The 13,393-nt window shown below is 38.1% G+C and overlaps 1 protein-coding gene across 5 annotated transcripts in view; it reads right to left on the reverse strand.

The window, feature by feature from the left end:
* Positions 1 to 13,393, reverse strand: part of MAGI3 (membrane associated guanylate kinase, WW and PDZ domain containing 3) — a 200,753-nt gene that overhangs the window by 97,511 nt on the left and 89,849 nt on the right. For all 5 annotated transcript variants that reach the window (XM_037884883.2, XM_043533784.1, XM_037884882.2 and 2 more), the window contains exon 2: positions 2,372 to 2,488. In XM_037884883.2, the coding sequence (XP_037740811.1) occupies positions 2,372 to 2,488 (117 nt within the window). The remainder of the gene's footprint in view (positions 1 to 2,371; positions 2,489 to 13,393) is intronic.

The following is a 13,393-nucleotide window of genomic DNA, read 5'->3' on the forward strand; positions in this document are numbered from 1 at the left end:
GCCCTCCTGATATCTTTCCTACATGCCCGAGCAATATTTTTATACTCTTCCCTGGTCATATGTCCAACCTTCCACTTCTTGTAAGCTTCTTTTTTATGTTTAAGATCCGCTAGGATTTCACCATTAAGCCAAGCTGGTCGCCTGCCAACTTCTCTTCTCCTACTTGAGATTCCCCTGTTTGTGCATCCCAGGATCCCTTTAGTTCTTTTGGCCATCATGTCACACTGGGAGCTCATGTTCAGCTGATTATCTACCATAACACCCAAATCTTTTCAGACTCACTGCTTCCCTGCTTAGTCCTCCTCCTGTAATTATGGCCCACGTTCTTTGATCCTATATGTATACATTCCCATTAATCCATATTACAAAACATAGTGTTTATGCCCAGTTTACCAAGTGATCCAGATCGCCCTGAAACGATGACCTGTCTTCTTAATTATTTGCCACTCCTCAGATTTGTGTCTCATCTGCAAATTTTATCAGTGCTGATTTTATATTTTCTTCCAGGTCATTGATAAAAATATGAAAAAGCATAGGGTGAGGAACTGATCCCTACTGGAAACACATCCACTTGATAACGACTCCCTATTTACAATTACATTTGAGACCTATCAGACAGTTTTTTATTAATGTAATGTGTGCCATGTTAATTTAATATTCAAGTTTTTTAATTAAAATACTTCAAATAAAACTTGTTATCAGTCATTCTAATGAGTAAATATCTCATATGGAAAGTACAGTGTGGCTTTTGGATAACTGAGAAATGGAATGTCATGATAATGCGAAAAGCATCACACAGACAGGAATTTCGGTAATTGTGGGGATGTCCTTTAAACTGAAAGATACTCTCTGATAAGCTGGAAAAGTACATTATTTTTATCCAAGCTGTCAGTTTATGGTGGTTCTAAAAGCTATGATTACCCAATTGGATCCTCATAACTGCCTAAAAAAATTTCAGATTGCATTTTAGAATTGCAAAATGGTGTTCATTATCCATTACCACTCATAGTAGTGAATACAAATGAGGTGCTTTAGACCTTATGTTTGGTCAGAACTGTCCTATATCAGTCATGTAATGACTGCCATGTGCATGCCATACAGTACCCATTGCCACCAGAAAGCCATTCATTTCAGTAAAGCTTTGCCTTGGCTTGTTTGTTAATTAATTTGTAAATATTCTTGCATCAAAAGTACACTGAATACTTTGTTTTTTAGTAATTAAGTATGATAATGAGCTTAAAATGTGCTGCTCCAATGAACAATTTTATCCTCTATAAAGTCTAAGAGCCCAATATCATCATTCAAGCAGGCAATCAGCATTAAGCATTTTAACCATATTTATAAGAGCCTTTGAAGCTGATCAGTGATGGGTGACTGAAGTGAGAGAAATTGAGAAGATAATGTTTTTTCACTCAGGCTGCAGGAGCAGCAACCTCTTAATGATTCCTGGCTGAAGACATGTTAGCAGGTGGGCTTTATGGATGGGGAAAATACTACGAGATGCCAGCCATTCCAGCCTGCAGTGGATTAAGAGGTGAGGCTCATCCCATGGTGCCCTCTCGTTAATGCTTGCTCTGCAACTCTACTGTGCCTATTCTAATTTAGAAAGACCACTCCTCCTTTCCCCAACCAGTGGACCATGCTATAGGTCCCTCCTCCATCCCACTAAATTTCAGGCTCAGACATGTTACAAGTGCACCCATAACTTCCCTTGTGCACCCCACCTGGTTGTGTTCCAGCTCAGTCTCCTTCCTCACAAACAGCTCTTCTACAATTATACCCCTTCCTTCCTTTCCATTTTCTCTAACATCCAGCCTAACTACAGGTGGTCACCTGGAGATCTTAATCTCCCCTTTGTGAAAAGCCACAAAACTGGCTAGGCGGGTGTGTGCGTGTGTGAGAGAGACTGCCCCAAAATCAATGGCGAGAGTTATATTATACTAGTTATAGTAAAGATGTCTCACTCCCGCTAGGTTTACTTACTCTTATGCTGACATGAAATCTTTATTTGTTGCATTCTTTAATGGTGTTTAGAGAAAGTACCAATGAGTTTTAAAAAAGATAGACACTCTTGAAGTCCTCTGAACTTGGAATTTTGACATTTTTGCTGGTTTGTCAATTCTTTAATATATAAAAATAAGATTATCAATAGACTAATTTTCCATTGCATCCCAAGTTAACTTAGAACATTTCTTAATATGGATTCTAACAAAGAGGCTATCTAAAAATAGCCTTTATGCAAAGGAATCCCCACTGAAAGGGTGGAAATGTGAAACAACACAGGATCAAAGGGAAAAAGCTTACAGGATTCTTGAGTTATGTGGAGTTTAACTGAAATAGATTAATTTATGCTAGCACTCTACATACTTACATGGGATGGTTCTCAGGTAAAGATTGTCTCTGATCACCTGTTGGAGTTTATGGTCTATTGAGCCTTTCTGGAACTGCAGGCTCAGGTAGTGACGCAAGTCTTTGTTGATCACTTTTCCTTTAAAATATAAGAAAACGATATAATGAAAAACTTGCAAAAAATATTTAAGATGATGCTCATATCAACTAATCTGCATTTCACTGCAGTAAACATCTCTGCAAAATCTAAAATAGAAAGGAAACTACAAATTAGTTTATTCAAAAGCACTAGACTGGTCAGAAAAGCTGCATGCTCCTGGGGCCAGATCCTCAGCTGGTGTAAATTGATGTAGCTCCACGGACTTAAACTGAAGTCAATCGAGCTACGCTTTTTTATAACCAGTTGATAATCTGGCTCCTGGATTATTGGATTTTCACCAGTCCTGTTGACATTGAACAAGAGTCCCTGTGACAAGACTCACCCCTTTTAGGCAGGACAGATGAAATGTTAAGACTTTAAAACTTTACTAAAAGCTAAGAGCAGAATACTTTTAGCCAACCCATATTTATGCGTCAAAGAACACGTAAACCCATGAAGCAGCATAAGTGCAACATCAATCTTAGTGTTGTCTGCTGCCGACAGTAAGAAAATATAGGTGAAGTACTAAAGTGCTAAGGATTACTGGCCACAACAGATGTGGTGCTGGCTAAGGACTACTGAAATTCCAAACCACTTTAGGGGAATGGCTAGAATGAGTAGAATGGCTCAGGAACTGAATAATAGCATACAGCCTATAGTTTAATGAGAGACTACTGCAGGACAGCATACAAAAAGTACTGGCATACTGGGCTTAAAAACAAACACACATCTTACAGTGCTTGCAACTGCTTCACATGCAGGTAATGGAGGGAAACTGTACAATCCAGGCATGTGACTACATTATCAACTGAGAACCCAGCTGGAGATTAAATGTTGCCTGCGTCACCAATGTGTTCATCACTAATCAGAAAATCATGTACGGTTGTATTTATTAATCTACAAATAATAAAGCCAGACATTTTATTTCAAATTTGTAAACTGTGTCTGGAAGTCTTAAAATTATTGTTCTGATTTGCAAGCTTTTATCTTGCACCCTTAGATTTAGCTTCATTTGATTTATTGACTTATAAGAAAATGGATTTACGAGCCCTGATGAAAGTTTACAATCCCACTTTGGATCCGTAAATCCTATTAGAGATTTGCAAATTGAAAGAAAATAAATCCAAAATACAAATTTTTGATTTACAAATTCTCACAGGATTCTAATGACTGTTCTGTAAAGCCTGTCCTTATCAGGTTTAAAAAATACACTAACATTTGAACTTAGTCCCTACCATTAAAAACTACATGTGCGCTTCAGCAGCAGTTTCTTATTTTGTTCTGGGAGATGCCACGTGCAATGACTCTCAAAGCCCACAATTCAAGAGCTACCCATTACTGCAGTCCAGTGGTTAGCTCAAACAGTTAAAAGTAGAAGAGCTCCACCAAAGCTGGAACCACAACAAAAATGTTAACTGTCATCATAGTGATTTTATTTCAAAACTCCTTACAGCATATATGTCCCAACCATGACAATTAGGGGTGTGTGAAAAAATTGAATACAATGTTAGAGATCACCTGAAATTTAATAGATCAAATCGTTTGCAACTAGAGACTGTTAACTATGTGCTTTGCATACCTGTTTTCGGTATCTAATGGGATAACTAGCACATGAATTAAGGATCTGAATATTGTGGCCTTTATGTTTCTGGCAGATTACAACAACTGGCACACATTTAAAAAAAAAATTTCCACACCCCCCCCTTAAAAGGTCATTAGCTTTCTACTATGGAAATGGATTTTTCTGGAGCACCTTCTACTGACTTATCTATGTTGACAGATTTTTGCAGTTTAAAACATAAAAATGGTTAAGATAATAAAACTATGTTTATAAATCATTTAAATAATTAACGCTCTCTCTACAAAGCTCTCTTTATATAGTATTGTTGCTGTATTTGGCTGCTGCAATTGAGAGAATCAGATCTTAATAATCAGAGTAGTGAAATATACAATAATCAAGAAAATCAGCTAGTCACGTTAATCATGAGGGGCAGCTGTTGCTGTAACAGAGTGAGCCCAGGTCAGGGAAAAAGAACTCATATTCTATCCCTAATTCTCATCATCCGTGACTAGATCAGTGATTCTCAACCACGGGTACACCCCCTTGGGGTACGTAGAAGTCTTCCAGGGGGTACATGAACTTATCTAGATATTTGCTTAGTTTTACAACAGACAACGTAAAAAGCATTCATGAAGTCAGTACAAACTAAAATTTCATACAGTCAATGACTTTATACTGCCCTATATAATATACACTGAAATGTAAGTACAATATTTATATTCCAAATTTATTTATTTTATAATTATATGGTAAAAGGAAGTAAGCAATTTTTCAATAACAGTGTGCTGTGACACTTTTGTGTTTTTATGTGTGATTATGTAAGCAAGTAGTTTTTGAATGAGGTGTAACTTGGGGGTACACGAGACAAATCAGACTCCTGAAAGGGGTGCAGTAGTCTGGAAACATTGAGAGCCACTCAGCTAGATGCGTCACCTTGCGCCACAGCCACTATGCCTGTGTTACACCACTTGCAAAAAGGCAATAATATCCCTCAAAAGTGCTTTGAGATCTATAGATAGGCTAAGAAAGTGCTGTTAAACTGCCAAGTATTACATTACAATTAAATAAATATCTGTTGATAGAACCATGCCCCAAAACCCATTAAATCAGGCAATGATAACACTTCCTATTGGAAGTAAGCAAATAGGTTATGCATCTAAACTAGATCAATTGTCAAATGGGATCCTGCATTTGTGGTGTTTAAGTATTATGTTACAGGAAGGTTCTTAACAATTATTCCTTTGTGACACTCCTGTCAGGTACCATTAGCAAACCTGTCATATTGCCAGATAACCACTGCCCCTCTAGCACACAAATAACTGAGCCCTTGTTTTACTGCTTTATCCCTCTGACAGAAGGGTACAAAGCAATCTGTTGTACGCTGTCATCTTCAGAGAAAGCACACTCACTTGGGTTCAGTGAGCTCTGTAAATTAAAGTTATGTACTTCATCAGAATGTCCAAATCTTAGAGTGGAAGAATTTAAATGATCATTTGTTTTCAAAGGCTATAAAAAGGATGGTATATGGAGGTGTACGGAAGAATCACAACAATAAGGGCACTGAAACTTACACTTATAAGTTTCTTTGCAACTTACAGTACATAACGTGAACCTCTGGACCTAATAACATCACAGGAAATTTTCACAACCCAAACAATACATCAGATGATACATAAAATTAACTCTTTAGATTATAAACTCTTAAGGGAGTAAATGTTGTATGTGCTGTACGGTGCCAGCAAAATGGGAATCTGATTCTGATTTGGGGCCACAAGGTTCTGCAGCAATTAGGGCTGTCAATTAATTGCAGTTAACTCACGTGATTAACTAAAAAAAATTAACTGCAATTAAAAAAATTAATCGTGATTAATCGCACTGTTAAACAATAGAATACCAATTGAAATTTATTAAATATTTGTGGGTGTTTTTCTACATTTTCAAATATATTGATTTCTATTACAACACAGAATACAAAGTGTACAGTACTCACTGTAGATTAGTTTTTATTACAAATATCTGCGCTGTAAAAATGATAAACAAAACAAATAGTATTTTTCAATTCACCTCATACAAGTACTGTAGTGCAATCTCTATTGTGAAAGTGTAACTTACAAATGTATTTTTTTGTTACACAACTGCACTCAAAAACAAAACAATGTAAAACTTTAGAGCCTACAAGTCCACTCAGTCCTACCTCTTGTTCAGCCAATCACGAACACAAATAGTTTGTTTACATTTACGTGAGATACTGCTGCCTGCTTCTTATTTACATCACCTGAAACTGAGAACTGGCATTTGCATGGCACTTTTGTAGCTGGCATTTCAAGGTATTTACGTGCCAGATATGCTGAACATTCGTACGCCCCTTCATGCTTCAGCCACCATTCCGAAAGACATGCTTCCATGCTGATGATGTTCGTTAAAAAAAATAGTGTGTTAATTAAATTTGTGACTAAACTCCTTGGGGCAGCATTGTATGTCTCCTGTTCTGTTTTACCCGCATTCTGCCATATATTTCATGTTATAGCAGTCTCGGATGATGATCCAGCGTATGTTTGATTTACGAACACTGTCACTGCAGGTTTGACAAAATGCAAAGAAGGTACCAATGTGAGATTTCTAAAAATAGCTAAAGCACTCGACCCAAGGTTTAAGAATCTGAAGTGCCTTCCAAAATCTGAGAGGAACAAGGTGTGGCGCATGCTTTCAGAAGTCTTAAAAGAGCAACATTTCGATGTGGAAACTACAGAACCCAAACCACCAAAAAAGAAAAGTATACTTCTGCTGGTGGCATCTGACTCAGATGATGAAAATGAACATGCATCGGTCCGCTCTGCTTTGGATCATTATCGAGCAGAACCCGTCATCAGCATGGACGCATGTTGTCTGGAATGGTGATTGAAGCATGAAGGGACATATGAATCTTTAGCGCACCTGGCACGTAAATATCTTGTGACGCCAGTTACAACACTGCCATGCGAACACCTGTTCTCACTTTCAGGTGACACTGTAAACAAGAAGCAGGCAGCATTATCTCCTGCAAATTGTAATCAAACCTGTTTGTCTGAGTGACTGGCTGAAGTAGGACCGATTGGACTTGTAGGTTCTAAAGTTTTTCATTGTTTTGTTTTTGAATGCAGTTTTTTGTGCATAATTCTACAATTGTAAGTTCAACTTTCTTGTACTACAGCCTTTATATCAGATGAAATGAAATATACTTACTTTTTTTTTTTACAGTGCAAATATTTGTAATAAAAAATATAAAGTGACCACTGTACACTTTGTATTCTGTGTTGTAATTAAAATCATATATTTGAAAATGCAGAAAACATCCAAAAATATTTAAGTAAATGGTATTCTATTATTAATCGTGTGATTAATCGCAATTAATTTTTTAATCGCTTGACAGTCCTAGCTGCAATACAAATAAACCACCACCACCATTTCAAGGGATATTTCCCAAAACTAATACTTTTGAATCCCTATTTATCTATAGCTAATAATTAATAGGCTCAAAACTTTGAAATACTTTTAAATGGCCGTAAAATAAGAAAAAAACAGTCATACAGTTATTCTAACAGGTGTTCAGAGAGGCTGCTGTGAGCAAGCTGGGTAACACCCCATATCAAAGAGTGCAATAGGTAGAGCTGTCCCAGTTTAGACTCAGTAGCAAAGTCATTTGCATCTCATAGCTGAAAAACTGCAATTTTATGAAGTTACAATCGTAAAAAACATTTTGTACCTTTATTGACCAGTGCTGGCACCATGTGTCAGTTCAATATTCCAAAAACAGGCCAGGCTATTGCAGAGACAAGAGGACTTTCTACTTTTGGTGAGTTAACACTTTGCTAGTTCAGGGGTAATAATTCTTAGTGTGTCATCGTGTGCTGTCAGTATTAAAAAGGACACACTCAAAGTTGCCTGGAAAAAGGGTGACTGATTAGATACAGAAAATGGAGCACTGGCACAGGGAAGGCTGCAGTCTTCCTTCCAGAAGACAGCCAAGGGAGGAATTATGGCTATGACTGCAGCACAAGATGGCTGAACAACAAAAAGTCCAGGGCACTATCACACATCTATAAACCACATTTTACTTGCGTATTTGAAACCAAGAAACAAGAAGTCCAAAAGATGAGGTAGAGAGAAAAATCAGGTTAATGTAATAGTGAGGTTATTTTTAAATCATAGCAGTCAGGTCAATTAAGAGTGATTTCTAAGTGAGGAGGAGGAAAAAAAACAGCTCTGCACATTTCCTTTTCTGAATGTAACATTAATCAAGAATTTATATGAGAAGATTCAAAATGTCACACATAGTTCTCAAGATGTTGACAAAAATATATGCAGGCAGAGTATAAAACATGGCAAAAAAATTTTTTGTTAAGCATTCAGTCCACTCTGCATAATCAGCAGCGGTGTTCTTAATATTCCATCAGTAAAAATTTCAGTTTTTTAATTTTTCTCAACATCTTTTACTTTATGATCACAGAGTGTTCCATCATTATGCAGAGCTACATTAATGCAAAAGTGCTCTCTATTTTAAGGCTAGATTTTGCTCTGGTCTCAGAGTGACCCACATTTCACCCAAATGGATATTCCTCACCTTATATTTAGTAAAACAGAATATATTCCCTTTCTACTCCTAGAGTTCATCAACTGTAGACCTGGATTGTTTCTTAAATGTTAAGGAATACACGTTGTACATTTGTTTGGTATTAGGATACAAGTGCCAGTTCTTTGATCATTTTCCTACTTTGGAGATGGTGAATGTAAAATTCACTGCACTTGTGAATTAGCTGGCCATAAAGATTCCCCAGCATGCATCAGTCCTAGTATTGAAGAGGCAAGATGACTCTCAGATCCAAAAGAGGCGTATGATCAGAGAACATCTGTCTGAATATCTGCCTTGTCAACATGCAAAAGTGACAGCATCACTTCATGTATGCAGTGCTATGGCTGTGACAGTCCCAGGATATTAGAGAGACAAGGTGGGTGAGGTCATATCTTTTATTGGACCAACTCCTGTTGGTGTGAGAGAAGTTTTCAAGTATAAACGGAGCTCGTCTTCAGGTCTCGGAAACTTACTCAGAGCTCTGTGTAAGCTCGAAAGCTTGTCTCACCAAGAGAAGTTAGTCCAATAAAAGGTATTACCTCACCCACCTTGTCTCTCCAGCATCAGTCAATCTCAAAAGGAGGCAGGCATTCTTCCAGGCTCAGTGGAACTAGGGTAGGCACAAATTGAAAAAGGTAAATTATTTTCAAATCCTTCATGTTCAAGAGAAAGCCGACTAAACAAAGAAAGGAAGAGCAGCCACATTAAAGTTAAAATGCTGACAGTTCGGTGGGATAAAAGCATATCCCAATTCAATTACTCCTCTCAAAAATAAACTGAAGAGGAGATCCTGTAGGCACTGACATTTGATTTCACAGGCTAAATACAGTATTAGGCTAGAAGGGAAAGGGCAGTGAGCACATTTTCAGACCTTGCCAGGTCATCCAATTTTGGTGATTTATTACAATTTAATGAGTGTTGTGGGACCTTTAAGAGACAGCGAAGAAGAGAGTCATTGTTAAATAATTACAACTTCTTGAATGTAATATGAAAGTCCAGGTGCCACTTATTACATATTATATGGCCCATGTTGATACAAACATTAATGCTAAGTATAACCAAGATTTCCCATATATTTATAGATCAGAACTGTCAATGTGAAGAGAAGACCCATAATTAGGGCCCTACCAGATTCATGGTCCATTTTGGTCAATTTCACAGTCATAGGAATTTAAAAATTGTAAATTTAATGATTTCAGCTTTTTAAATCTGAAATTTCATGGTGTTTTAATTGTAGGGGTCTTGACCCAAAAAGGAGTTGGGGGTGGGGTGGGGGGGGTGTCGCAAGTTTATTGTAGGGGGTGTTGCAGTACTGCTACCCTTACTTCTGAGCTGTTGCTGGCTGCAGCGCTGCCTTCAGAGCTGGGCAGCTGGAGAGCAGTGGTTGCTGGCCAGGAGCCCAGCTCTGAAGGCAGAGCTGCTGTCAGCAGCAGTGCAGAAGTACGGATGGCATGGGATGGTATTGCCACCCTTATTTCTCCATTGCTGCCTGCAGAACTGGGCCCTCAATCAGCAGCCACCCTGGCTGCCCAGTTCTGAAGGCAGCAGTGCAGAAATAAGGGTGGATGGTATGGTATTGCCATCCTTATTTCTGCACTACTGCTGATGGGGTGTTGCCTTCAGAGCTGGGTGCTGGGCCAACAGCTGCCGCTCTCTGGCTGCCCAGCTCTGAAGGCAGCACAGAAGTAAGGGTGGCAACACTGTGACCCCTCCTTAAAATAACCTTGTGACCCCCCAGAACCTCCTTTGTGGGTCAGGACCCCCAATTTGAGGAATGCTGGTCTCCCCCGTGAAATCAGGCTTTTGTATGCTTTTTCCTTATACTGTACAGATTTCACGGTCCATGATGTCCTTTTCATGGCTGTGAATCTGGTAGGCCCTACCCATATTACTGCAAGGACAGAGAATCATTATAATAAAAGTAAGACGACAAATGATCACAGAAAGGGGCTTGTCATAACAGTATAAATATACAGAGCAATTATTTGTAAAGTAATGTCTATAAGTCCATGATATGTGCAAACCTGGAATACTGCATGCTGTTCTGGTTGCCCCATCTCAAAAAAGATACATTAGAAATGAGAAAGATACAGAGAAGGGAAACAAAAAATGATGAAGGGTACAAACAGCTCCCATCTGAGAAAGATTAAAAAGCCTGGGACTATTCAGCTTGGAAAAGAGACAACAACAGGGGGTATGACAGATCTATAAAATCATGAATGGTGTGGAGAAAGTGACTAGGGAAGTGTTATTTACCCCTTCACATAACAGAATAACCAGGGGGTCACCCAATGAAATTAGGAGGCAGCAGGTTTAAAACAAACATAAGGATGTACTTCTTCACACAACGCACAGTCAACCTGTGGAACTCATTGCCAGGGGATGTTGTGAAGACCAAAACTATAACTGGATTCAAAAAAGAAATAGATAAATTCATGGAGGATAGGTCCATCAGTGGCTATTAGCCAATACTGTCAGGGATGCAACTCTATGCTCCGAGTCTCCTGAGGCCTCTGACTGCCAGATACTGGGACTAGATGACAGTGGATGGATCATTTGATGATTGCTCTGTTCTGTTCATTGCCTTTGATGCATCTGGCATTGGCCACTGTCAGAAGACAGAATACTGGTCTAGATGGACCATTGGTCTGACCCAGTGTGGCCGTTCTTATGTTCTTACTTCTGATAAGTAAGTATTTTCTAGACACAGTGAAGGTTAAGAAATGACTGCATTTTATATCAGCTAAATGAGATATTCTTTAATCTTTGTGCCACGGTTTTCCAGTTGTAAAATAGATCAATAATGCTTACCTACTTACCCTGTCTTGACAGGAAAATTGTGAGGCTTAATATCTAGTTTGATTTTTATTCAAGTTCACTTCACAACATAATTACTCAAAATATGGGAGCTGGCTCTCAAGTGCAGTCAGCTGGTGAATTTCAGAATTGGCAAAACCAGATTAGTATATCCAGAGGTTAATGCATCCAGAAACCTGGTCTTCCCATAAATGCCTTGCCTGAAGTACAGAAAACTAATTTTGAATTGCAGAACACCACTGGGCTGTCCACAATTCTCTGCACCTTCCCCCTCTAGTTTAAATGTTGCATAGCTTTAATAAATGTAGGTCCTAGGAAAGCTCATAAGCAAACAGAATAGGAACAAAATTCTCATTGTGTCAATATCTGGGAGAGAGTGCCCCTTAAATCCATTAATAATTTGGGTTAAAAGAGGCTGTAGCACGCCACTGGATGCTATTTTTTGCTAGGCTGAGTGTAAAAATCCACTTTGACCCAGTGTCAAACACACAGAGCTTTAAGTCGACAATAATACAAGTCTGCAATTATGTACTCTAGGTGTGTAACACTGGTTTCCGTTAGTTTCTTTTCAGTAAAATAATAGACAAAAGGAAAATTTCCAACTTTAACTCTATATCTGTAGAGAAATCTGTTGAGTGGATTTTAATCACCTTAACATTTCCACTTTCCTCCTGAAGTCAGAACTAGCAAAAGAACACTAGGATGTACCAAAAACACGCAGTGCTCAGTATAGTACTAGCAATAAGCCACCTAGCAATCTGTTTCTCAGCTTCATTCAACAACGTCTGCTATTTCAATAATTATTTTTTAGAAACATAACAATAGTATTAAGAGGATGCCATAATGCAACCCTCTCAGCTTTTTAGCAAGTGACCAACAGTTTATAAAGTATTTATCACAAAAAGGGTGAGTATTTTACAAGAACAATGGCAGATTTTCCAACCTGAAACTCAAACAACTCACCACTGCTCTCATTGGTTAAGCATTCTTTGTCATTACGGCAGTATGAACGTTATGAAACTCAAACCTTGAACTGAATTCCCTCTTTTGCTGTCATGAACTGTTCTGCACAAAGCTTTGGATTTGCTTCCTACAGCATAATGAGCAAGACATGTCATGGAAAATGAAAATAAATGGTGTAATCTCCAGCACAAAAAAGTATTTTCCATTTGTTAGAACACACTGGTTTACTGCTTGTAGACAAGCTGATTTCTCAATATTGAAACAAATGTTTCACTACTCAAATGGCACATCTATCTCAGAGTCACAGCTAGATTTGTTGCATTTCACTTTAACAATAAGTATATTTCACTTAAATAAACGAGATGAATCTGGTTGTTAACTACTTCAGACTGCTGCATGTTCTGAGAAACTTTATATAGAAGGTAAAATACGTAAAGATAGCCCCCCTATAGGAAATGGAATGTTACTCACTAAACATTTCTCAATAAATATCAACATGCATGGTACAGATGAAGTATAAATGAAGCTCTTAAAGATAGACTGACATGAAGGAGTTGGTCTTAAAATACAAAAACCTAATGCAAGGATTTGGCTGTATTCTCAGAATAATTCAGGACTAAATTACTATACAGAGCCTAAAATGGTCCCCCGGGGAAGACAGAATAAAGGCAGACAAAATATTGGGAGAAACAAAATGCCAGAAACCCAACTAGAAAATGGTGACATGAATCAGAAAGCACAAAATAAAGTGATAGCAAAGACGCTTTAGGCAAGCGCTGAAGCCTATTCTTATATAAGAATAGTTACTACCGTTCTCAGAGAGCCCATGATTCCTCTTAAAAACATCCTATCAGCCCCTGCAACAGAAGCTCAGACATTTAGGATTTCTATTCATTGTGCTACAAAATTATCCCACAGGGGAAACACATGAAATATAGGAGCCAGTCAAAGAGAG

Source organism: Chelonia mydas, chromosome 21 (genome assembly GCF_015237465.2).
Source record: "Chelonia mydas isolate rCheMyd1 chromosome 21, rCheMyd1.pri.v2, whole genome shotgun sequence".
Taxonomy (NCBI): Eukaryota; Metazoa; Chordata; order Testudines; family Cheloniidae; genus Chelonia; species Chelonia mydas.